This window comes from Cucumis sativus, unplaced genomic scaffold (assembly GCF_000004075.3).
Source record: "Cucumis sativus cultivar 9930 unplaced genomic scaffold, Cucumber_9930_V3 scaffold38, whole genome shotgun sequence".
NCBI classification, from domain to species: domain Eukaryota; kingdom Viridiplantae; phylum Streptophyta; class Magnoliopsida; order Cucurbitales; family Cucurbitaceae; genus Cucumis; species Cucumis sativus.
Window position 1 is genome coordinate 1 of NW_022279547.1, and position 23,602 is coordinate 23,602.

Here is a 23,602-nt window from a genome sequence, read left to right on the forward strand (position 1 = left end):
GTGTGACATTTAAAAATGAAATCTCTCCTATTTTGTGGATACAACTATAAAAAGAATCCTGTGATCTCTAAAGTTTTATTTATCATTAAACAAAACTAAAAAATTTTATTAAAAAATAGTATTCACTTAAAGAATTAAAAAATGAGTAGTTTAAAATTTGGTTTATTTTAATACATGATTTAAGACCAAATTTTAACCGTAAAAATAATTGACTAAATGTCAAAGGTTTAAGACAAAAAGCGTTTAGAGGTTATAGGGTGATGTGTAGGCAGCCAAAAGAAGGAAATATAACCTCTAAAAGTGGTTATTTAGGCGTTTGGACAAGGTAGGTAGCTAAGCTTGAGTGTGTGCTTGGCTAGGCGACAAGGCTTGTCCGTAGAGGTTATTGGGTGGTGAAGAGTGTCCCTAGGCGATTGAGAGCAAAAGAGGTTAGCAAGGCTATGCGAGAAAGATTTTTAGGGTGAGGAAAGCTTGTCATTTAGAGGTTATTAAGCGTTAAGATGCTAGGCGAGAAAGCTAGACAACATGATGTTGGGCGAGTAGACTTGCACCGAGAAGGAAGTGCTTGCGGCCATGTTTGAAAGTTAGTTAGGTGTTTATCTTGATGTTCACACTTAGTGTTTGGTTAGACAAGATAATGAAGAGGTGGAGTCCATGGGTACTTACAAGTGTCTCTACATACTTAAGTTAAATTTCGGCAAGTAGGTCGTGTCAATAAAAGGCTCATGTAAGACTCAATATAAATAGGAAAACTTAGAATGACATTTCTCCCTATCATACTTGTGCGTTTTGGTTGAAATTACTCTCAATAGTTCACAAATTGACTCTAGTTTCTAAGAGTAGGGCTACCGATAAATTTAAGTAAAGGAGGTCTGAGTTTGAGTCGACGAAAGGGAGAATTATCAGCTTTCAGAGGAATCTGACACTAGAAGAAATTTACCATTTAATGTCGGTTTTAAAACGACATTAATGACCTTTGGTGTCGGTTCGGAAACCGACATCTATGCTAGCCTTATTAAAGGCTTTAATGTCGTTTTTACTTTGATATCGATTTAAAAACGACATCAAAGACATCATTAATGTCGGTTTAAAAGCGACATTAATGACCATTGATGTCAGTTTTAAACTGACAATTTTTATGGTGTTATTGTTGACCTTTAGTGTCGGTTTTGCCTTTTATGTCGTTTTTAAACTGACATTAAAATCTTGTTTTTGGATCTATTTTTACAAAATTTATTTTATTTAATTGTTTGCATTGTTGTCTATTTTTTATAAACTGACATTAGATACGTGTAAATAAATATTTTTTTGCTCACTCCAACAAATCAATAAAATTAATATTATTTTAGAAACTAGAATATTTTTCTTTTACATTTGTATACAGAAAATGAAATCTTAATATTGCGTTTGTATATACATTCTACAATAATACATGAAACTAGATCCTAATACAAGACTTAAATAAGAAATCTTAAACGCCTTCACAATCTTCAACTTTCAACGATCGCTTCCATCTACACAATCGCTTAGCTTTAGCTTGGCTGGCTATCTAAGACCAAAATATACTTTACAACGTGAGGAAGATTAAATCTAGAATCTGCAAAATTAGTACATATTATTTAAAATCAAACTAAAAAGACTGCAATCTAAATGTGGAAAATTAAAAATTACTACAAAGTTTTCGTAAAGTAAATAATGTAGCAACAACAAAGAAGACGATTGAAATGACAACCCAAAAGTACTGCAGAAATAAAGAAGAAAATAAGCTTTTATCAAACAACTCGTTAACCTGATTTGGTTCTTCAAAAGATCAACAACAAAAAGGGAATACAACTAAAGAATAATTATACTATCCTCGACTCTGACTTCAAAGCAAATTTTAAATGTTCAATTTAGCAATGTTAGTCTACAGGCTTCTTACTCTTAATTGTATAAATTTACCCATCAATAACAACATTGTTTTTATAGAGAAAGTTGAATAATGGAGATGATAAATAATCTTACAAACTCCTATTGGATCGTTTTTCCTTTCAAATGAAAATAGTTAATGAATTTCATATATCGAAGGTGAAAATCCCAAATAGTAAAAGAACATGGAATATAAGGAAGTCCATACTCCACTAGCTAGGTATTGATCAAAGATAAATATATGGAAAAATAGATGCAACCTACAAATATATCAAAACAGACTAATACTCAAATAAACTAAAGAAAAAAAAAAATTACTACTAAAATTAACTAAAAGATAAAATAAAACACAATTGAAAACAATTAATTACCAAGACTAATCTCAATCGAAAACCAAAACGCATCACATTCTAAAGATATTTTGCTTCACATAACACTCCAAATAGCTATACCAAAAAAAAAAAACATAAATATCTACAAAATAAATTTGATCCTAGCATAAAAAGCATCATATGCATCAATTTACAAGTAATAGGATGTGCGAGTTAGAAATTAATATATGATGAGCATTGACAGATAGCATGTGAAATGAAGTGCTACATCTTTATTAAAAGGAACAAGATTTCAATAATTAATATATGATGAGCATTGACAGATAGCATGTGAAATGAAGTGCTACATCTTTATTAAAAGGAACAAGATTTCAATAAAATCGAATCTTTAATGCATCACCATTCTCATAAAATGCTAAACAAATCTTCATAATCGCTTAGCTTGGCTGGCTATGTAAGACCAAAATATATACTTTACAACATGAGGAAGATTAAATCCATAATCTACAAAATTATGTTGACAGAGGCCAACATTTGCTCCATCCACAATAGCATCACAATGATTATGTACTTCTATGAGTGCAACACGCCGTGGCCATATTTTATAACGTTATATATGCAAAAGAAATATATGTATATATATAAACGAAAATTTTATGAACCTACGCATGCACACATTTAATAATAATTACTTACTCTGCATTTTTCATTTTGGCAAATCCACCAACAAGAATGGTGTAAGTTACCAAGCTCATTTCTATGCCTCCTTCTCTTCTTTCATTTTTCTAACAAAAGATGGTATGAATAATGTTGCACATCATTAAAGCTTACTATTATCGCAAAACGACACACTTGAAAAATATTTAGATTGAATTAATATAGTAAATATACTTTTGCAACGACATATCTACCATCAAAAATATATTTCAAGCATAAAATACTTAATTGGCCTTCTATACAAATCAATCAAACTTTAACCATATTCAAAACTAGAATGGTGACCTTTATGTCAATAAATGAAGCAAAAATATTAAGCTAACATTGAGATCAAATTAACATATGACGAAAGAAAGGGAGAAAATAGGAGTAGTTATTACTTTGTGTAGACATGAGACCATGGTTCTATTTCCCTAGCTCGCATATTTTCAAAGATTTCACGTGCACCGTTCATATCACCTCTCCTTGTGTAGTAATTCACCATCAAACCATACTCTTTCCTAGAAGGATTAATGATAATAGATTTCATCCTAAAAAAAAAAAAAGATCAAACCAATTAATATGAAAATGCTCAAATTTAGACTTTTCACTTTTTATGTATAAAATTCAGCAAAAGGTGAATGTGAGATGTCTCAAAGCTTGCTTACATTCATGCTCATGAACAGATCATTGTTGGTGCAAGTTTGAATGAATGAACTCGAACACGCACGATCAAAGCAATACAATTGAGATTCTTACCTTGTCTGTATGATGTTGCACAGTTATATTACATTGTCCAGTAGATACGTCCCAAATTTTGATTTGCTTATCAAGAATTTGAAATAAAATAACTCCAAGATGCAAGTGGGTCAACAATTTTAAGTGAAATGATTAAAATGGGAAATTGAATGAGCCTTAACAAGAAAACTAGCAGCTTACAATTCTACACAATAACAAAGACTATATTCAAACTTCTTAAAGAAACCACAGTGCTTCTAAGTCCACAAAGGAAGATGTAGTTATCAATTTACTAAAAATACAATATCTGGTCTTGTATTATTAACAAGATACATAAGTGTAACAATTGCACTAAGATATGGTACTTATAGGTCAAGAAGTTCTTCATTATCAACTCGGGGTTGAAATATATATTGCTTTACATCTAGTAAACGAACTTGCATTGGAATGTTCAATGGATGTGCTTTATCCATATAAAGTCTTTTAAAAAAAATTTCCAATATAAGTTGATTGATAAACAAATATCTCATCTGCCAAATGCTCAAATTGCAAACTGAGGCAAAAATTTGTATTTCCGAGGTCTTTCATCTTGAATTCTTTCTTAAGATATTTTATTGTCTTTGAAAGCTCTTCAAGAGTTCAGACTATATTTAAATCATCAACATATAGAGTTATAATAGCAAATCTTGGCTATGATTTATTTATAAAAATGCATGGACATATTTGAATATTTTGATATCCTTCTTTCAACAAATATTCACTCAGATGATTATATACCACATTAGTATTGATTGTTTTAATCCATATAATGATCTCTGTAACTTTATTGAATATAGTTCTCGAAAACTTGATTTATATATTTCAAGTATCTTAAATCCTTCTAGAACTTTTATTTAAATATCATTATCAAGAGATCCATATAAATATGTTATGACTACATCCATAAGATGCATGTCCAAATTTTTATACACAACCAAGCCAATAAAAAATCTTAATGTGATTTCATCCACCATCAGAGAATATGTCTCCTCATGGTCAATACCAGGTCTTTGTGAAAAACCTTGTGCAACTAATCTTCCTTCATCTCTTGTAATCTCATTATCTTCATTTCTTTTTCTCACAAATATCCATTTATATTCCACAGGTTTGACACCTTTTGCTGTTTGGACTACTGATTCAAAAACTTGACATTTTGAAAGTGAATTTAATTTTGCCTCAATTGATTCTTTCCACAAAGACCAATCTTTTCTCTGTCGACATTCTTCAACGAATTTTGGTTATGGATCTTCATTTTTTAATATAGTATCAAGTGCAAACTATTATCAACAACTGCATTAATTATATTCCATCTCTTTCCTGTCTTAGTTGTTTTATCTTCTTCGATATTTTGTGTCATAGGATTTCTTCTGGAACATCCATATCCTTAATCGAGTTATTGACTCAATTTCTATTTCAAGGATTTTTATCTTTAATGACAAGTTGTTATGTTGGGATATCAATTTTTTATGAGACATTTGCAACTCTGATATGTGTTTTAGTTACTTTCTTTGCATCTACAAATGCATCTAGTAACTGATTTGCTATATATATTTTGCAAATGAATTATTTTATGAACTTCAAGTTCACATTGATCTGTACGAGGATCCAAATGAGACAATAATGATACATTTCATGTAATTTCTTTTTCCAATTTTTTTAATTTCTCCTTATAACGTTGAAAAATTTGTCTAATTAAAATGATAATCAATAAATCATGTAGACCCGTAAGAGGTTCAAGATTTCAAGATATTTAATAATTTATGGAGAATCGAATCCAACATATATTTCTAGCCTTCTTTGAGGATCCATCTTAGTACGTTGTAATAGAGCAATTGGAACATATATGACACATCCAAAAATTCTCAAATCCCTAGAAGAAATTTTGCCTTTAATGTCAGTTGTCAACTGACGTCTTTGCAAGCATTATAAAAGGCCTTTAATGTCGATTTGACTTTAATGTTGGTTTAGAAACGACATTAAAGGCCTCTTTAATGTCGGTTTAAAACCGACATCAAAGGCCTTTAATGTCAATTTAAAATCAATATCTTTGATGGTTTTATTGAAGGTCTTGAATGTCCTTGGCTTTTGATTTTGATTTTAAACCGACATTAAAGAGGCCTTTGATGTCATTTCTAAACTGACATTAAAGACACCTTTAATGTCATTTTTAAAACGACATCAAAACCTTGTTTCTGGCCCATTTTTAAATTTATTTTTATTATATTGTTGCATTATTGTCCATTTTTTATGACATCAAAACCGATATTATTTGTCTCGAATTATGAGAGGAAATGTTCATCATCGTATATTGTGAAAAATGTAAAAAAATTGTTGGCACGCTTGCTAGCTATAGAATGCTAGAGCTACTACTCCATGGCAAACCTTATACACATCAAATACACTTTTCCACACTTCTTCCATATAGAATTAAACAAATACATATAATCCAACACCTATATATATTCACATATCAAATAAATGCATGTTGTCCTCTATGACAAACCAATAGGATTCCTATTTCACCCGCAATGAATAAGATCCAACACATAATATACCAGCACACTTTTTCACACTTCCATAAAGTACTACAACAAATACACATCATCCAACACACACACACACACACACACACATATATATTCACATATCAAATAAACACACTATATCCGATGACTATAAGTGAAAACTCAAAATCTAAAAATAATAACATCACGAAAGGGGCGTACATTTGCATAAGAGAGTTCTTTCCTAAACAAGGAACAATCATTTCTACATTTATGTATCTTCTCGTACTTCATTCCAAGAGTACACAAAATCTTTTTGCTTCATAAGTAGAAGTAGGGATTTCATTAGGAGTAGGTAAGATGTCACCAATTAATTTTAACAACTCCGTGATACTCTTTTCACTCCATCCAAATTTAACTTTCAAATTATATAATTTTATCAATGTAGATATTTTGGTAAAAATTTTACAATTAGGATATAATGGTTTCTTGGCATCATCTAGTAGTTTCTCAAAATTTTCTAACTTGGTCATTAAAATAATTGTGTGCACCCTCAAACATCCCAATTATGTCACCAACATCAAACATCCCAATTATGTCATCAACATCATCCACGTTAATTTCTTCTCTTGCACTACTAAAGACACTTTCATTGTTTCTCTTCATTGGTAGTGATTCACCATGAAAAATTCATACTTATCGATGCCGTTAAAAAATAATAAGTGATCTCTAATTGTATTCACATGTAAAGTCTTTGCATTTACGCACTTTAAACGAGAACAAGTCATGATGTTCGATGTCTTCGAATGTTTCAACCCATTTTTAATAAACATCTCAACCCCAACAACATAATCAGTTAACATTCTATTATTTTTCATCCATGGCTTATCCATATTATATAAGGATGCAATTTAATCTACAAAAAAATGTCAAAAAAACAATAAGGAATATTTAAGTAATCTTACACTTGTGAACTCAACTATAATCGACAATAATACCTAAAAAGTTGAAGACTAAATATAATTAATGTAAATTTCTATATACACCCAACAACCAAACAATTAGAATAAAGCAAGACTATCAAATAAGCACATATGAAAAAGAAATTAAATTTTATCCACATTCCAAAAACGTACTAACAAGTTCTATATAAACCCAAACAACCAAAAAGTTCTATATACACTCAAACAACCACAAAACTCGTAATCGTATCACTCAATCAACTAACAAGCAAATCTCAAATTAAAACCATCGACGAAGACCAAACACAAACTTCTAACCATCATTATGACATTATAATTCCAAATGAATGGAAGTAATTAGTTTGATTTTCTTTTACTAACAATTTGAGGTGTGTTAAAAAGCCCTCCGACACGCTTAAATACTGACAACATATACCAAGTACCAAATATATCTACAAAAGACCGATGAGCAACTTAAAAAAAAAGAAGAGAAACTTCAATTAAATACAAAAAGTGCATGTGCACTCGTGTGCATGAGTATATTATCATCGCACAATCAATTAAAATATACATGCATGCATGCTCCAAGATTTTGTAATATTGAAGCACAAACCAATTCAATAATTACAAATCGAAAGCATCCATTCATTCTTTGGATACACAAGCGTAAAAAAAACTTTTCAAAATCTTAAAGATAATACAAATAAATAAAAATACAGATTTAATTTTCAAGGAGTATGAATCATTACCTCTCCTTACCCTTCTTTAAGAATCACTTAAGCAACTTCTTCCTAGCAATTGGAAGATATGTTAGAAAACAATACAAATTAGCATAGAACATCACAGTAAACAAAAGCGTTCAGAGTAACGTACACAAAAGTATAAGAGTTTATCTTTTTTAAAGCTACAAACTAATGGGTTCACCAGATATCTCATCAAATAGGTTCACCGGTGACTGCTGAAACGTGTGGGTTGTGACTGCTGAATCAGAATCAGTCCGATTTTAGGTGGGTATCTAACCGAATGGGTTCAGAGTTGGAGATTTGTGGGTGGTGAATGCTGAATCTGGCTATCTCACAAACACGATTCACTGGAGAGAAAAATATTTTGATGGTGGTCGTGAGAGCTGGGCACAAACGTAGATGAAGGTGGATGAAGGAAATGATTGATTTCAATATAACACCCCAAAACTAGTAAGTTAACTTTAATGTGTGTTATATTGAAATTTTTTAGGTGTTATGTGTGAAATTATTTGATTTGTGGAAGTTAAGTACGTTGGAGTGATATGTGGTTAATTCTGAAATTTGAAATCCTATTGTTAAAGTGGTGATTTTTGGATTGATTGGTTGGTAAATTAAATTTGTAAAGTTTGAAGTATTATGAGTAATTATTGTTTATCAGTATAAGCAAAGTTATAGAGGAATAAGAATAATATTATGGGATAATATAATTATTCATAATATAATTATTATGGAAAAGAGAGAAGTTATTGATGATATATTGAGTCGGTAATGAAGAAAGAGAAAAATTATTTGAAATAGAAAAAAATGAGTTCGTTGGGGAAATTAAATAATGATAATAAAGATAATGACAATAGTAATGATAATAATACTGTATTATTATTATTATTGTATATATTAAATAAGCCTCTTTCATTTTTCATGTCCATCTTCTCCACCCCTCTTTCTTCTTCACCATTCAACCCTAGAGCAGTCGCCGCCCCACTTCAGCCATCGTCGCGCACAACACTCCAGTGAGAGAGTCCTCGTCACGGTCGCATAGTCGAAGCATCACGGTCACGAAGCACAACCGTTCGTTTCTCTCCAGCCGTGTCGACTCGTGTTGCATCGGACAGTCGAACGACCCCTATCTTCCGCCGTGCGCTCCTCCTTCGCGTCGTCGATCGTAACCCTCTCTTTTGTCGAAACCATCATCGGTCGTAGCCTCCACTTGCACAGCACCGCCGGACATCATCGCGCTTGACAGTCAAGGATGCAAGCCATGACAATTTTCTTTTCGCAAGCCACACGTCCAAGCCGCGTCAGTTCAAGCCGTGTCCCTTCACCGAGCCGCGTGAGTCATCTCTGTTGATCCAAGCCGTTCCATGTAAGTCGTACGCGAGCCATACACAACTGAGTCGATCCTGTGTGAGCCGTATGCGAGCCGTGAGTCTCAAGACCCGAGCCGAAGCCTTGCTAGCCGAGCCACCTTCAGTTTTAGCCGTCTGCAACATATTTAAGCCCTTGGTGAGTTTTTGCTTAGTTCTTGTTGGGTTTGGTACGCCCAAATAATTATTGTTTTGGGTCTTAAATAAGTTAGCACTGGAATGAGTTGTATTATGTTTTTTGAAGGTTAAGGTGTGGTTGAGGAATTGAATTGTGCAAATTTCAATTTAAGGTTGTATTGAGATCAACTTTAAATCTTTGGGGTAAGTTTGATTGAATTGGTTGCCTAATTAAACAGTAAAGTGATAGATTGACAAAATTATTAAGTTTAATTTTGTTCATGTTTAGGACTGAGTTTATTGTGAGGATTTGACTCTCAATCAGAGGAGTACTATTTCTTTTGTGAATCTCCAGGTAAGAGATTTTTCGTACTAAACCCTACTTGGAAGTTGCATGTATGTTATGTATTGTTTAGTAGTGTAAGTAAGAGATGTATAATATGTCTATTTGAGATGGCCGTATAAATAGTTACTTAGTAAACCATATTATGATTTAGATATAATATTCTTTGTTGAGGCATGCTATGATCAAATATGTGACTTTTGAGTTATGTGTAACTGAGCTAAGATGTTGATGCTATGATAAGCATGTATAGGCTATAGTGTTCTGTTAGTTTTGCCTGTTAGAGTCATACCATATGAGGGTCCCTCGGGTTCATCACCTATGTATGCCTATGTGGCTGGTTTGAGATGTGATTCGATGGGATCACTTACAACCCGACTCTTCTATGGGGTTATTCCTTCGGGTTCACCAAGAGCCCAAATGTGTCCCTACGGGACCATTGGATAGTATGCGTTCGAGAGCGCAATAGTATGCAGTACCATGTTACATGACTCTAGGTTAACAGACACATACTGAGACCAATATGGATCTCTTACTAAGTATAAATTTATACTCACTCTTTTAAATGTTTAGTTTTCAGGTAAGGGTAGAGGCAAGGGAAAACTGGCGAATGATAAGAAGTGACCGTGGATCGCCATAGGGAACCGTTCAGTTTTCTTTCACATTTATATTTCAGTAGTTATATTTTCATAGATTTATTTCAGAACTCCAGTTCAATTACTTTAAGTATATTTCCTCTATTTTTGGGCCGAAAGTAGTATTTAGATTAGTTATTTTAACTATTTATTTATTTTTATTATTTAAAGTTTTTCCTCAAATTTTAATTTATTTTCTTGTATATTAAAAAAAAATCTATATTTACTTAAATAGTAATGACCTAAACCTTCTAGAAAAGTTGAGGCGTTACAGTTGGTATCAGAGTCAAAGTTTTAGATTTTGTAGACTGACTTACGATGTAAGTCTTTGATTTTATCCCTATGGTTAATACGATCTTTCGTCACTCGCCAGGTACATTTTTATGATATAATTTAAGATTGTGCATATGACCTTGCATGAATTAAACTAGATAAGTAAGCATGTTATGAATGAACTCGTAGTAAAAGACTTTTAATGGTGGAAATTAGGAAAAAAATGCTGCCATGTAGAAGTGTTCATAGAGGTGGTATTGGAGGTAGAGGAGCTGGACGTAACCATCATGCGGGACAACCTGAAGCACAACCTGGAGGACAGCCCGGGGAACAACCAACTGTACAAGCTGTCAACCCTACTGCACCTGTTACTCAAGCAGACCTTGCTGCTATGGAGCAAAGGTACAGAGACTTATTGTTTGAAGTGATGGCACAACGACAGCCTGCCTCACAGACCTAGACAGCTCTTGTTCAGGCATCGGCTGTAGGTGATCAGATTCCAGCTACAAGAGTTCAGGCCCCAATTGTAGCCCAACACTTACCAGGCATGCTTTTAGCCGAAGCCAAGCACTTGAGGGACTTGAGGAAGTATAACCCTTAAACTTTTGATGGATCTTTAGCAGATCCCACCAAAGCACAAATGTGGTTGAGTTTGGTGGAGACCATCTTTCGTTATATGAAGTGCCCTAATGACCAGAAGATTCAGTACGCTGTGTACTTACTGATTGATAGAAGCAGAGGTTGGTGGGAGTCCACAGAGAGGATGTTGAGTGGAGATATAAGTAAGATCACCTGGGAGCCGCTCAAGGAGAACTTTTATGCCAAATTCTTCTCTGCCACAGTGAGAGAGGCCAAGTGCCAGAGTTCCTAAAACTAGAGCAAGGTAACATGACCATGGAAGAGTATGATCCGAAGTTCGATGTGTTATCCCAGTTTGCACTCGATTTAGTGAGAACCGAGGTTGAGAGAGCTAACAAGTTCGTCAAAGGTCTCAAGTCAGAGATCTAGGGTTTCGTTCGCGTCCTTAGACCAACCACCCAAGCTGATGCGCTGCGCATGGCAGTAGACCTGAGTTTGTATGAGAGGACGATGTTGGCCAAGGCTGTAGAGAAGGGGCCAACTTCGGGACATAAACGGAAGACTGAGCAGCAGCCTATAGTAGCACCACAAAGGAATTTGAGATCAATGGTTTGTTCCAACGGCACTGACAACAAGCTACTCAGACAGGCCAAACCTTGAAGGTACTATTCATGACTCTTAATTATGGAAGACCTCACTCGGGTCGTTACCTAGCAGGAAGTGGAGTATGTTACAAATGCAGACAACTTAGGCATCTAGCTGATAAGTGCCCTCAGAAGTCATTCGGAGTTGTTGCGAACTAGACTTCCCCACCCCCATCAAGGGAGAGTTTTTGTCACTAATAGGCAGGAGGCCGAGAGAGTTGGCACAATGGTGACAGGTACACTCCCAATCTTGGAACACCTGGCTTTAGTATTATTTGACTCGGGGTCCTCTCATTCTTTTATATCCTCTGTGTTTGTATAGCATATGAATTTAGAAGTAGAACCCCTGAGTTACCTGTTGTCTGTTTCTACTCCATCTGGAGAAATTATGTTGTCGAGAGAAAAGATAAAAGCATGTTAGATAAAAGTAGCAGAGCATGTTTTAGATGTAACTTTATTAGTATTGGACATGCAAGATTTTGATGTAATATTAGGCATGGATTGGCTATCCGCTAACCATGCAAACATAGATTGTTCCCGCAAGGAGGTAGTTTTTAACCCTCTTGAGGTAACTAGTTTTAAGTATAAGGGGGCAGGGACTGTGGTTCTACCTAAAGTTATCTCAGCCATGAAGGTTAGTAAGCTGCTCGACCAGGGTACTTGGAGTATCTTGGCTAGTGTTATGGACACTAGAGGGCCTAAAGTATCTTTATCATCTGAGCTAGTGGTAGGGAAGTATCTCGATATTTTTCCAGAGGAGCTTCTAGGACTTCCGCGCCGCAGAGAGGTTGACTTCGCCATAGAGCTCGAACCAGGTACTGGTCTCATATCGAGAGCCTCATACAGAATGACGCCAGCAGAACTGAAGGAGCTGAAGGTCTAGTTGCAGGAATTGCTGGACAAGGGTTTTATTCGACCTAGTGTGTTACCTTGGAGAGCACCAATGTTGTTTGTGAAGAAGAAAGATGGGTCAATGCGTCTTTGCATTGACTATAGAGAGCTTAATAAGGTGACAGTTAAGAACAAATATCCATTGCCTAGAAATGAGGAGCTATTTGATCAGCTACAGAGAGCCACGATGTTCTCTAAGATCGGTTTACGTTTGGGATATCACCAGTTGAGGATTAGGCACAATGATATCTAAGACGACCTTTCGTTCTCGTTATGGACATTATGAGTTTATTGTAATGTCCTTTGGCTTGACAAATGCTCTTGCTGCATTTATGGAATTGATGAACATGGTGTTTAAGGATTTCTTAGACATTTATGCGATAGTTTTTATTGATGACATCTTGGTTTACTCCAAGGCAGAGGCTGAGCATGAGGAGCATCTGCATCAGGTGTTCGAGACCCTTCGAGCCAATAGGTTGTATGCCAAGTTTTCCAAGTGCGAGTTCTGGATGAAGCAGGTGTCATTCCTTGGTCATGTAGTATCCAGTGAGGGACTTTCTGTGGACCCAGCAAAGATCGAAGTCGTTACGAATTGGCCTCGACCTTCTACAATTAGTGAAGTTCGAAATTTTCTAGGTTTAGTAGGTTATTACAGGAGGTTTGTGGAAGGGTTCTCTCATATAGCTAGTCCTTTGACCCAACTAAGCAGGAAGGGGACTCCTTTTGTTTGGAGTCCAGCGTGTGAGAGCAGTTTCTAGAATCTCAAGCAAAAACTCGTTACTGCATCGGTTTTTACAGTGCCTAATGGATCTGGTAATTATGTGATATACAATGATGCCTCTAAGAAAGGAATGGGTTACTTTTTTATGCAACAAGATATGATGGTTACTTATGCTTCTCGTCAGTTGAAAAGTCATGAGCAAAACTATCCTACACATGATTTAGAGTTGGCTGCAGTAGTTTTTTGCACTAAAGATTTGGAGGCACTATTTATACGGTGAGAAGATTCAGATCTTCACCGACCATAAGAGCTTGAAGTACTTCTTCACTCAGAAGGAGTTGAATTTGAGGTAGCGAAGATGGCTCGAGTAGGTTAAAGACTATGACTATGAGATTTTATACCACCCAGGTAAGGCGGATGTGGTAGTTGATGCTCTTAGTAGGAAGATATCACATTCTGCAGCACTCATTATTAGGCAGGTTCATTTGCATAGAGACCTTGAGAGAGCTGAGCTTGTAATTTTAGTAGGGGAAGTTACCTCACAGTTAGCTCAATTGTCATTACAGCCAACTTTGAGGCAGAGAATTATTATTGCCCAGCTCACTAACCCTTATTTGGTGGATAAGCGCCGCTTAGTAGAAGGAGGGCAAGTTTAGGAGTTCTCTATATCCACTAATGAGGGACTCGTGTTTGACAAACGATTATGTGTGCCAGCAGACAATACAGTTAAGATCGAGTTGTTGACTGAGGCCCATAGTTCCCCATTTTCTATGCATCCAGGCAGTACAAAGATGTACTAGGATTTGAAGCGAGTTTACTAGTGGAGAAATATGAAGAGAGAGGTGGCAGATTTTGTTAGTAAATGTCTGGTGTGCCAGAAGGTGAAGGCACCAAGACAAAAGCCAGCAGGGTTGTTACAACCCTTGGGTGTGCCAAAGTGGAAGTGGAAGAATGTATCTATGGACTTCATTTCTGGACTACCTAGGACCCTGAAGAGTTATACAGTGATATGGGTTGTTGACAGACTCACGAAGTCAGCACACTTCATTCCAGGGAAGTCCACTTATACTGCCAGTAAGTGGGCACAAGTTCTGGGTTTGAATCCCGGGCAACCCATACAATTGTATATAACTGAAGTAGTGAGGTTGCATAGGGTATCGGTATCCATTGTTTTTGATAGAGATGCCCGTTTTACTTTCAAGTTCTAGAAAGGACTTCAGGCTACCATGGGCACGAGATTGGACTTTAGTACAACTTTTCATCCTCAGACTGATGGTCAGATAGAGCGTTTGAATTAGATTCTGGAGGATATGTTGCGAGCTTGTGTGTTGGAGTTCTTAGGGAGTTGGGACTCCCACTTGAACTTGATGGAGTTCGCCTATAATAGCTACCATTGGCATGACACCGTTTGAAGCTTTGTATGGTAAAAGGTGTAAATCCCCGGTTTGTTGGGGTGTGGTTGGTGAGTAGAGAATGTTAGGCCTTGAACTAGTTCAACCCACGAACGAAGCCACACAGAAAATTAGAGCTCGCATATTGACAACACAGAGCAGACAGAGGAACTATGCTGATGAACGACGTAGGGATCTTGAGTTTGACGTAGGAGACATGATTTTTTTGAAGGTAGCACCTATAACGGGTGTTCTAAGATTCGAGAAGAAAGGGAAGTTGAGTCCACGTTTTGTAGGGTCGTTTGAGATTCTTGAAAGGATTGGCCCTGTAGCTTATCATTTGGCCTTGCCTCCGCAATTATCTGCAGTTCATGATGTGTTTCATGTCTCCATGCTGAGGAAGTATGTGGCAGATCCCTCACATATAGTCGACTACAAACCGTTGCAAATTAACGACAACTTAAGCTATGAGGAGCGGCCAATTGAGATTTTGGCTAAGGAAGTTAAACTGCTTTGTAACAGAGGAATTACATTGGTCAAGGTTTTGTGGCGAAACCACGAGGTTGAGGAAGCTACTTGAGAGAAAGAGGACAACATGAGAGCGCATTATCCCGAGCTATTCGAGGATTAGATCTTTCAAGGACGAAAGTTTCTCAAAGGAGGAAAGATTACAACCCCCCAAAACTAGTAAGTTAACTTTAATGTGGGTTATATTAAAAAAAATTGGGTGTTATGTGTGAAATTATTTGATTTGTGGAAGTTAAGTGCGTTGGAATGATATGTGGTTAATTCTGAAATTTGAAATCATTTTGTTAAAGTGGTAATTTTTGGATTGATTGGTTGGTAAATTAAATTTGTAAAGTTGAAAGTATTATGAGTAATTATTGTTTATGGGTATAAGCAAAGTTATAGACGAATAGGAATAATTATATTATGGGATAATATAATTATTAAGGAAACGAGAGAAGTTATTGATGATGGATTGAGTTAGTAATGAAGAAAGAGAAAAATTAATTGAAATAGAAAAAAATGAGTTCGTTGGGGAAATTAAATAATGATAATAAAGATAATGACAATAATAATAATAATACTTATTATTATTGTATATATTAAATAAGTCTCTCTCGTATTTCGTGCTCATCTTCTCCACCCCACTCTTTCTTCTTCACCATTTAACCCTAGAGTAGCTGTCGCCCCGCTCCTCCAGCCATCATCGAATGCAGCACTCCGGTGAGAGAGTCCCTGTCACAGTCGCATAGTCGAAGCGTCACGGTCACGAAGCACAACCGTTCGTTTCTCTCCAGCCGTGTCGACGCGTGTTGCATCGAACCGTCGAACGACCCCTGTCTTCCTCTGTGCGTTCCTCCTCCACATCATCGGTCAGAACCCTTTCTTCCGTCGAAACCATCACCCGTCGTTGCCTCCACTCGCACAGCACCGCCGGACATCATCGTGCTTGACAGTGAAGGATGCAAGCTGTGAAAGTTTTCTTTTTGCGAGCCACATGTCCAAGTCATGTTAGTTCGAGTCGTATTCCTTCACCGAGCCTCGTGAGTCATCTCTGTGGATCCGAGCCATTTCGTGTAAGCCATACGCGAGCCACGCGCAACCGAGCCATTCCTGTGTGAGTCGTATGCCAGCCGTGAGTCTCAAGACTCGAGCTGAAGTGTTGTTAGTCGAGCCACCTTCAGTTTTAGTCGTCTGCAACATATTTAAGCCCTTGGTGAGTTTTTGCTTAATTCTCGTTGGGTTTGGTACACCCAAATAATTATTGTTTTGGGTCTAAAATGAGTTAGCACTGGAATGAGTTGAATTATGTTGTTTGAGATGGTCGTATAAATAGTTACTTTGAAAACCATATTATGATTTAGATATAGTATTATTTGTTGAGGCATGCTATAATCAAATATGTTACTTTTGAGTTATGTGTAATTGAGCTAAGATGTTGATCTTATGATAAACATGTATAGGCTATAGTGTTCTGTTAGTTTTGCCTATTAGAGTTGTACCGTATGGGGGTCCATCAGGGTCACCACCTATGTATGCATGTGTGACTTGTTTGAGATGTGATTCGACGAGATCACTTACAGTCTGACTCTCCTATAGGATGATTCCTTCGGGTTCACCGAGAGCCTAGATGTGTCCCTACGGAACCACTTGATAGTATGCGTTCGGGAGCGTAATAGTATGCGGTACCATGTTACAGGACTCTAACGAAAGGTTAACAGACACATAGTGAGACCACTATGGGTCTCTTACTAAGTATAAATTTATACTCACTCTTTTAAATGTTTAATTTCAGGTAAGGGTAGAGGCAAAGGCATAATAGCGAATGATAAGAAGTGATCATAGATCGCCATAGGGATCAATTCAGTTTTCTTCCGCATTTATATTTCAATAGTTATATTTTCATAGGTTTATTTCAGAACTCTGGTTCAATTACTTTATGTATTTCTTCTATTTTTGGGCCCAAACTGGTATTTTGATCAGTTATTTTAACTACTTATTATTTAAAGTTTTTCCTCAAATTTTAATTTATTTTCTTGTATATTAAAAAAAATCTATATTTACTTAAATAGTAATGACCTCAACCTTCTAGAAAAGTTGGGGCGTTACAATTAAAACTAAGTTACCTAGGTCATCCTAATGAATAAAAACCTGACTAGTAAACAGAGTTTCATCTAGTAGTTATTATTTTGCCGTCTGATCTTATGTAAACTTATTGCATAAGATACCGTCACTCGTATGTCAACTACACAAACGCGTTGAATCATTGTGTTTGTATCAAATACAAAGTGAGCCATATTCATAGTGTTACCAGGATTAGGTATTCAGCCTTATCCTTGTACTATAGAACCTTTAAGTTGATCTTGAACCTTTATCCCTATATGTCTCTACATACTGTTTAAGATTCATTAAACAACTTAGGATGTTAGTTTGTTTGATTTGAGTTATTAAGACAACTAATATTATAACCAATAACAATTATTACAATAATAACATGTTATTAACAACGATTAATGGATTATATTTACAATCTACGAGTTTTAGGACATAAATCCCAACATAAACGATCTTTTATTTAGTCTAAACAATATTGTACCAAATCTAAACGATCCATTAGTAACAGTGGTCTATGTCTGTTTATGGTCTATGAACCCCTCAGGCTGAGACATAAAGATACTCTCTTCAAGATTTCCACTTAGAAAAACAGTATTAACATCCATTTGTCATATTTCATAATCATAAAAAGTGACTATGGACAAGAGAATCCTGATAGACTTTAACATAGCAACAGAGAAAAAGTTTCCTCGTAGTCAATCCCTTCCCTTTGGGTATACCCATTTGCTAAAAGTCTAGCTTTGAAGGTTTGTACCTTCCCAGCTGAATCTCTCTTTCTCTTATAGATCCATTTGCACCCTATGGGTTTCACCCCTTCAGGTAGATCTACAAGCTCTCATACTGAATTGAAGTACATAGATTCCATGGTTTTAACCTATTAGTCCTTGTCTACATCAGTATGAGAAGGATGAGACTAATCGGATGTGTTGGTTTCCTCAACTCTTGATGAGGGACCAACTTCATCAACAACCCTTGTTGATTCATTAGTAGCTTCACTTAATTTTGATTTGCTTCATGGTTTATGATCGATCATGTTGTTTTCTTCCAAGAAAGTAGCCTTTGTCAATATAAACACTTTGTTTTCTTGTGGATCGAAGAATAGACCACCTCTCGTTTCTTTAGGATAACCAAAAAATTGACATAACCTTGAACGAGAGTCCAACTTCTTAGAATTTGACACTAAAACGTGTGCTGGACAACCCCAAATTATGGAGTGACTTAACTAGGTTTACATCCTCTACATAACTCGAAAGTGTAACGACCCAACTCTTTATACTAAGTTGAGGTCATTACTACTAAAACAAATAAAGACTTTTTATTTAAATCAAAGAAAATACTAAGTTTTAAAACAAACACTTCAAATATTTATTCATAAAATATAAGTAAAGTATGTAAAGAAAACAATAAATAAAATATTAGTTTGGGCCCTATTTAAAATAAAAATATATATCTAAAAGTAAATATGGGTTCTGAAATAAGTTTATGAAAATTTAATATTGAAAATATAAATGCTAAATAAAACATAAATTGTCCCCTATGGAGAACCATGGTCACTTCTTGTCATTCGCTAACTTGCCTTTACCTCTATCTTTGCCTGAAAAATTAAATCTAGAAATGAGTTAGTCTAAATTTATACTTAGTAAGGGATCCACTATTAGTCCCACTACGTGTTTGTTAATTTTACGTTAAAGTCCTCCTATAAGAAAGTACCACATATATATTATTCTACTGAAATCACCCTATCTAGTGATCTCGTAGGGACATATATGGGCTCTTGGTGAAGCAGAAGGAATCACCCTAAAGAAGAGTCAAGTTGTAAGTGATCTTGTCGAATCACACATCAAACCTAACCACAAATACATAAATAGGTGGTGATCCCGAGGGACACCTACATGGTACGACTCTAACAAGTAAAGCTAACAGAACATCATAGCATATACATATAGCATAACATAAATATCATATCTTAATCGTAATATATCTCAACCATAGTATATCTCATTCATAACATATCATGGTCATCACATATCTCAGTCATACATAACGATTTTCTATGTTGCTATCATTATCTAACATCCTTAACAGTCACATCACATGCATCATAACTATGTTAATGCATACTAAGGTAAAACATAATGTAAGAGGCTAGTAGTAGAATCTTTTACCTGGAGATTAATTAGTTGAAAATATAGTGAAAATATAGTCCCTTCCTGACAGTCAATTCTCAATTAAGTCAGGCCTAAACATAAACAAAATTAAAATTGTTAATTTTGTCAACCATCATGCAACTATTTAATTAAGCATCCAAACTTACCCCAAGACGAAGGTTGAATCCAACACAACCTTGAATGAAAAAATTTGCAGTTTCAAATCCTCAAATTAACACTTGAACCTTCGAGCAAAAGTAATTCAACTCATTCTCTTGTAAACTTATTTAAGATCCAAAGAATATTCATTTGGACGTACCAAACCCAACACAAATTCACCCAAAAGGCTCAAGAGATACCAAAAAGTAACTTGGCTTGGACTAAGGTAGAAATGGCTCACACAACTTGACAGAAGGAGAATCGGCTCGACGGTTAGCTTGGGCGCACTACTCGCAAAGAGAGGAAAAATTAGCAGAGTTGAGGGCAACTTGTGAAGAAGTGGAGAATCGACTCGGTGATGCACATATCGGCTTGGTCAGGCAAAAGGTTCGTTCGACTGCTGCCTGCGATGAGATTTTGGTGGCACGAGACAGAACTTGCCGACAATGAGGCTTGACAAAAACGTGCGAAAAATAAATAAAAAGAAAGAGACACCTCAACTTCACCTGTACGCGAACGGAGGAGGAATGATAGTGTCCACAAACGATGAGTGATGATCCTTGCAATGGGTTCAGTGACGACTAGGGTTTGTGAAGAAGGAAAAAGATGATGAATAGTTCTCTTTTCTTTGCACGTTTCACGAGGGTTAATTATATATAATAATGATGATGATATTTATTATTATTATCATTATTCCTTTTCCATTTCCAATTAACAAGTTAACTCAATTAAATTATACTCTGTCTCCTCATCAAACCAAACTTTTTATTTTTCCCAAGAATACAATATCTTTCAAAATAATTATATTTTCCACAATATAACTATTTTCTCTCGCTCAAAAATATCTTTCCTAAAAAAGTCAATAATAAATTATTCTTACCCTTCCATGACTTAGTTTATTATATTTACTTATATAATTAGCCAATAATCTTAAATCTCACCAAAATTTCCAATAATACAATTAATTAAATAATCTTCCATTGAACATTTAATTAATCACAATTTCAACAAAACAAACAATTCTAAAAAATTATAACACTAGACTAAATCCATCATAAATTAAATTAAATTAAGATACTTTAAAAATAAGATTATGTCCCTCCTTTGAGAAACTTTCGTCCTTGAAAGTTCTAATCCTTGTATAGCTCGGGATAATGAGCTCTCATGTTGTCCTCTCTCTCCCAAGTAGCTTTTTCGACCTCGTGGTTTTGATAAAGAACATTAATTAATTCCCCTGTTATGAAGCAACTTAACTTCTTTTGCCAAAATCTCAACTGGTTGCTCCTCATAGCTCAAGTTCTCATTGATTTGCAATGACTCATAATCAACTATATGTGTTGGATCTGTTACACACTTCCTCAGCATGGATACATCGTATACATCATGAACTGCAGACAATGACAGAGGCAATGCCAAATGATGAGTTACGAAACGTGGACTCAGGTTTCCCTTCTTCTCAAACCTCATAACACCCTTCATAGGTGCTACCTTTACAAAAACCATGTCCCCTACATCAAACTCAAGATCCCTACGTTGTTCATTGGCGTAACTCTTCTGTATGCTCTGCGCTGTCAACATGCGGGCTCTAATCTTCTGTATGGCCTCATTGGTGGTCTGAACTAGCTTGGGACATAACATCCTCTACTCACCAACTTCACCCCAACATACAGAGAATCTACAACACTTACCATGCAGAGCTTCAAATGATGTCATGTCAATGGTAGCCTGCTAACTGTTATTATAAGCGAACTCCATCAAATGCAAATAGGAGTCCCAACTTCCTGAAAACTCTAGCACACATGTTCGGAACATATCCTCCAAAATTTGGCTCAAACGCTCTGTCTAACCATCAGTCTAAGGGTGAACAGTTATACTAAAGTCCAATCTCGTGCCCATGGCAGCCTGAAGTCCTTTCCAAAACTTGGAAGTAAAATAGGCATCTCTATCAGAAACAATTGACACGAGCACTCCATGTAGTCTCACTATCTCGGTCATATACAACTGTGCCCACTTACTGGCAGTACAAGTGGACTTCTCTGAGATGAAATGGGCTGACTTCGTGAGCTTGTCAACAATAAACCAAATTACTTTATAACCATTCAGAGACCTTGGCAGTTCTAAAATGAAATCTATAGACACATTCTCCCACTTTCATTCCGGCACACTCAAAGGTTGCAAAAAACCTGTTGGCTTCTGTTTTAGTGTCTTCACCTGTTAGCAAATTAGAGACTTATTGACAAAGTCTGGCACTTCCCTCTTCATATTTTTCCACCAGTAAACTTGTTTTAAATATTTATACATCTTTGTACTATTTGGATGCATAGAAAGTGGAGAATTATGGGCCTCAACCAACAACTCTGTCTTAACTACACTGTCTGCTGGCACACATAACCGTCTCTCGAACATGAGTCCATCATCAGAGGATAAAGAGAACTCCTCAGCTTACCCTACTTCTGTTAAGCATCGCTTATCAACCAAATAAGGATCAGTGAGCTGAGCAATAATAATTCTCTGCCTCAAAGTTGGTTGTACTGACACCTGAGCTAACTGTGAGGTGACTTCTCCTACTAAAAATGCAATCTTAGCTCTCTCAAGATCTCTGTGCAAAGGAACCTGACTAGTAATGAGTGCTACAGAGTATGATACCTTCCTACTAACTCACGATCTCATGATCATAGTCCTTGACTAACTCGAGCCATCCGCGCTATCTCATATTTATCTCATATTTAAGTCCTTGACCAATTCAAGCTCTTATGGTCAATGAAGATCTGAATCTTCTCACCATATAAATAATGCCTCCAAATCTTAAGTGCAAAAACTATTGCTGCCAAACTCTAAATCATGTGTAGGGTAGTTCTGCTCATGACTCTTCAACTGAGGAGAGGCATAAACAACCACCTTACCTTATTGCATCAATACACAACTCAATCCTTTCTAAGAGGCATTGCTGTAAATCACATAACTCCCAGATCCATCTGGCACTATAAGGACTGGTGTAGTAACAAGTTTCTGTTTAAGATCCTGGAAACTGCTCTCACATGCTGGGCTCCAAACAAAAGGATTCCCCTTCCTGGTTAGCTAGGTCAACGGACTAGCTATACAAGAGAAGCCTTCCACGAACCTTCTGTAATAACCTATTAAACCCAAAAAACTTTAAACTTCACTGACTGTACAAGGTCGAGGCCAAATGGTAACAACTTTAATCTTTGCTGGGTCTATAATAACTCCTTCACTGGACACTACATGGCCAAGGAACAAAACTTGCTTCAGTCAAAACTCACACTTGGAAAACTTGGCATATAGCCTATTGGCTCGAAGAGTCTCTAATACCTTATGCAAATACTCCTCATGCTCAGCCTCTGTCTTGGAGTAAACCAAGATGTGATCAATAAAAAATATCACAGAAGTGTCTAAGAAATCCTTAAGCACCTTATTCATCAAATCCATAAATACACCAGGAGCATTTGTCGAGCCAAAGGACATCACAATAAACTCGTAATGTCCATATCTGAAAAGGCAGTCTTGGGAATATCACTGTCTCTAATCCTCAATTGGTAATATCCTGATCGTAAATTGATCTTAAAGAACACAGTGGCTCCCTAAAAGTGATCAAACAAGCCATCAATCCTGGGCAATGAATATTTGTTCTTGACTATCACCTTATTAAGCTTTTTATAGTAAATGCAAAGACACATCAACCCATCTTTCTTCTTCACAAATAATGTCGGTGCTCCCCAAGGTGACATACTAGATCGAATAAAGCCCTTGTCCTATAATTCTTGCAACTAGACCTT

The 23,602-nt window shown here is 35.9% G+C and overlaps 1 protein-coding gene and 1 long non-coding RNA gene across 22 annotated transcripts in view; one reads left to right on the forward strand and one right to left on the reverse strand.

Moving 5' to 3' along the window:
- Positions 1–3,257: 3,257 nt before the first annotated feature.
- The window catches only part of LOC116405848 (protein ENHANCED DOWNY MILDEW 2-like), a 67,174-nt gene continuing 46,829 nt past the window's right edge, over positions 3,258–23,602 (reverse strand). For 8 of the 21 annotated variants that reach the window (XM_031889620.1, XM_031889619.1, XM_031889617.1 and 5 more), the window contains 2 exons: positions 19,668–19,712; positions 8,814–9,403 (listed from right to left, as the gene is read on the reverse strand). In XM_031889620.1, coding sequence (XP_031745480.1) covers positions 9,221–9,403; positions 19,668–19,712 — 228 coding nt within the window. In that variant the 3' untranslated portion in view covers positions 8,814–9,220. Of the gene's footprint in view, positions 3,488–7,899; positions 7,971–8,098; positions 8,270–8,811; positions 9,404–15,947; positions 16,582–18,932; positions 19,111–19,667; positions 19,742–23,602 lie in introns of those variants that run through there. The other 13 variants (XM_031889633.1, XM_031889637.1, XM_031889632.1 and 10 more) reach the window with 13 other exon arrangements.
- LOC116405852 lies at positions 9,328–9,646 on the forward strand. Its single transcript, XR_004218933.1, has 2 exons — positions 9,328–9,425; positions 9,531–9,646. It is a non-coding gene; the product is annotated as an uncharacterized LOC116405852 (long non-coding RNA).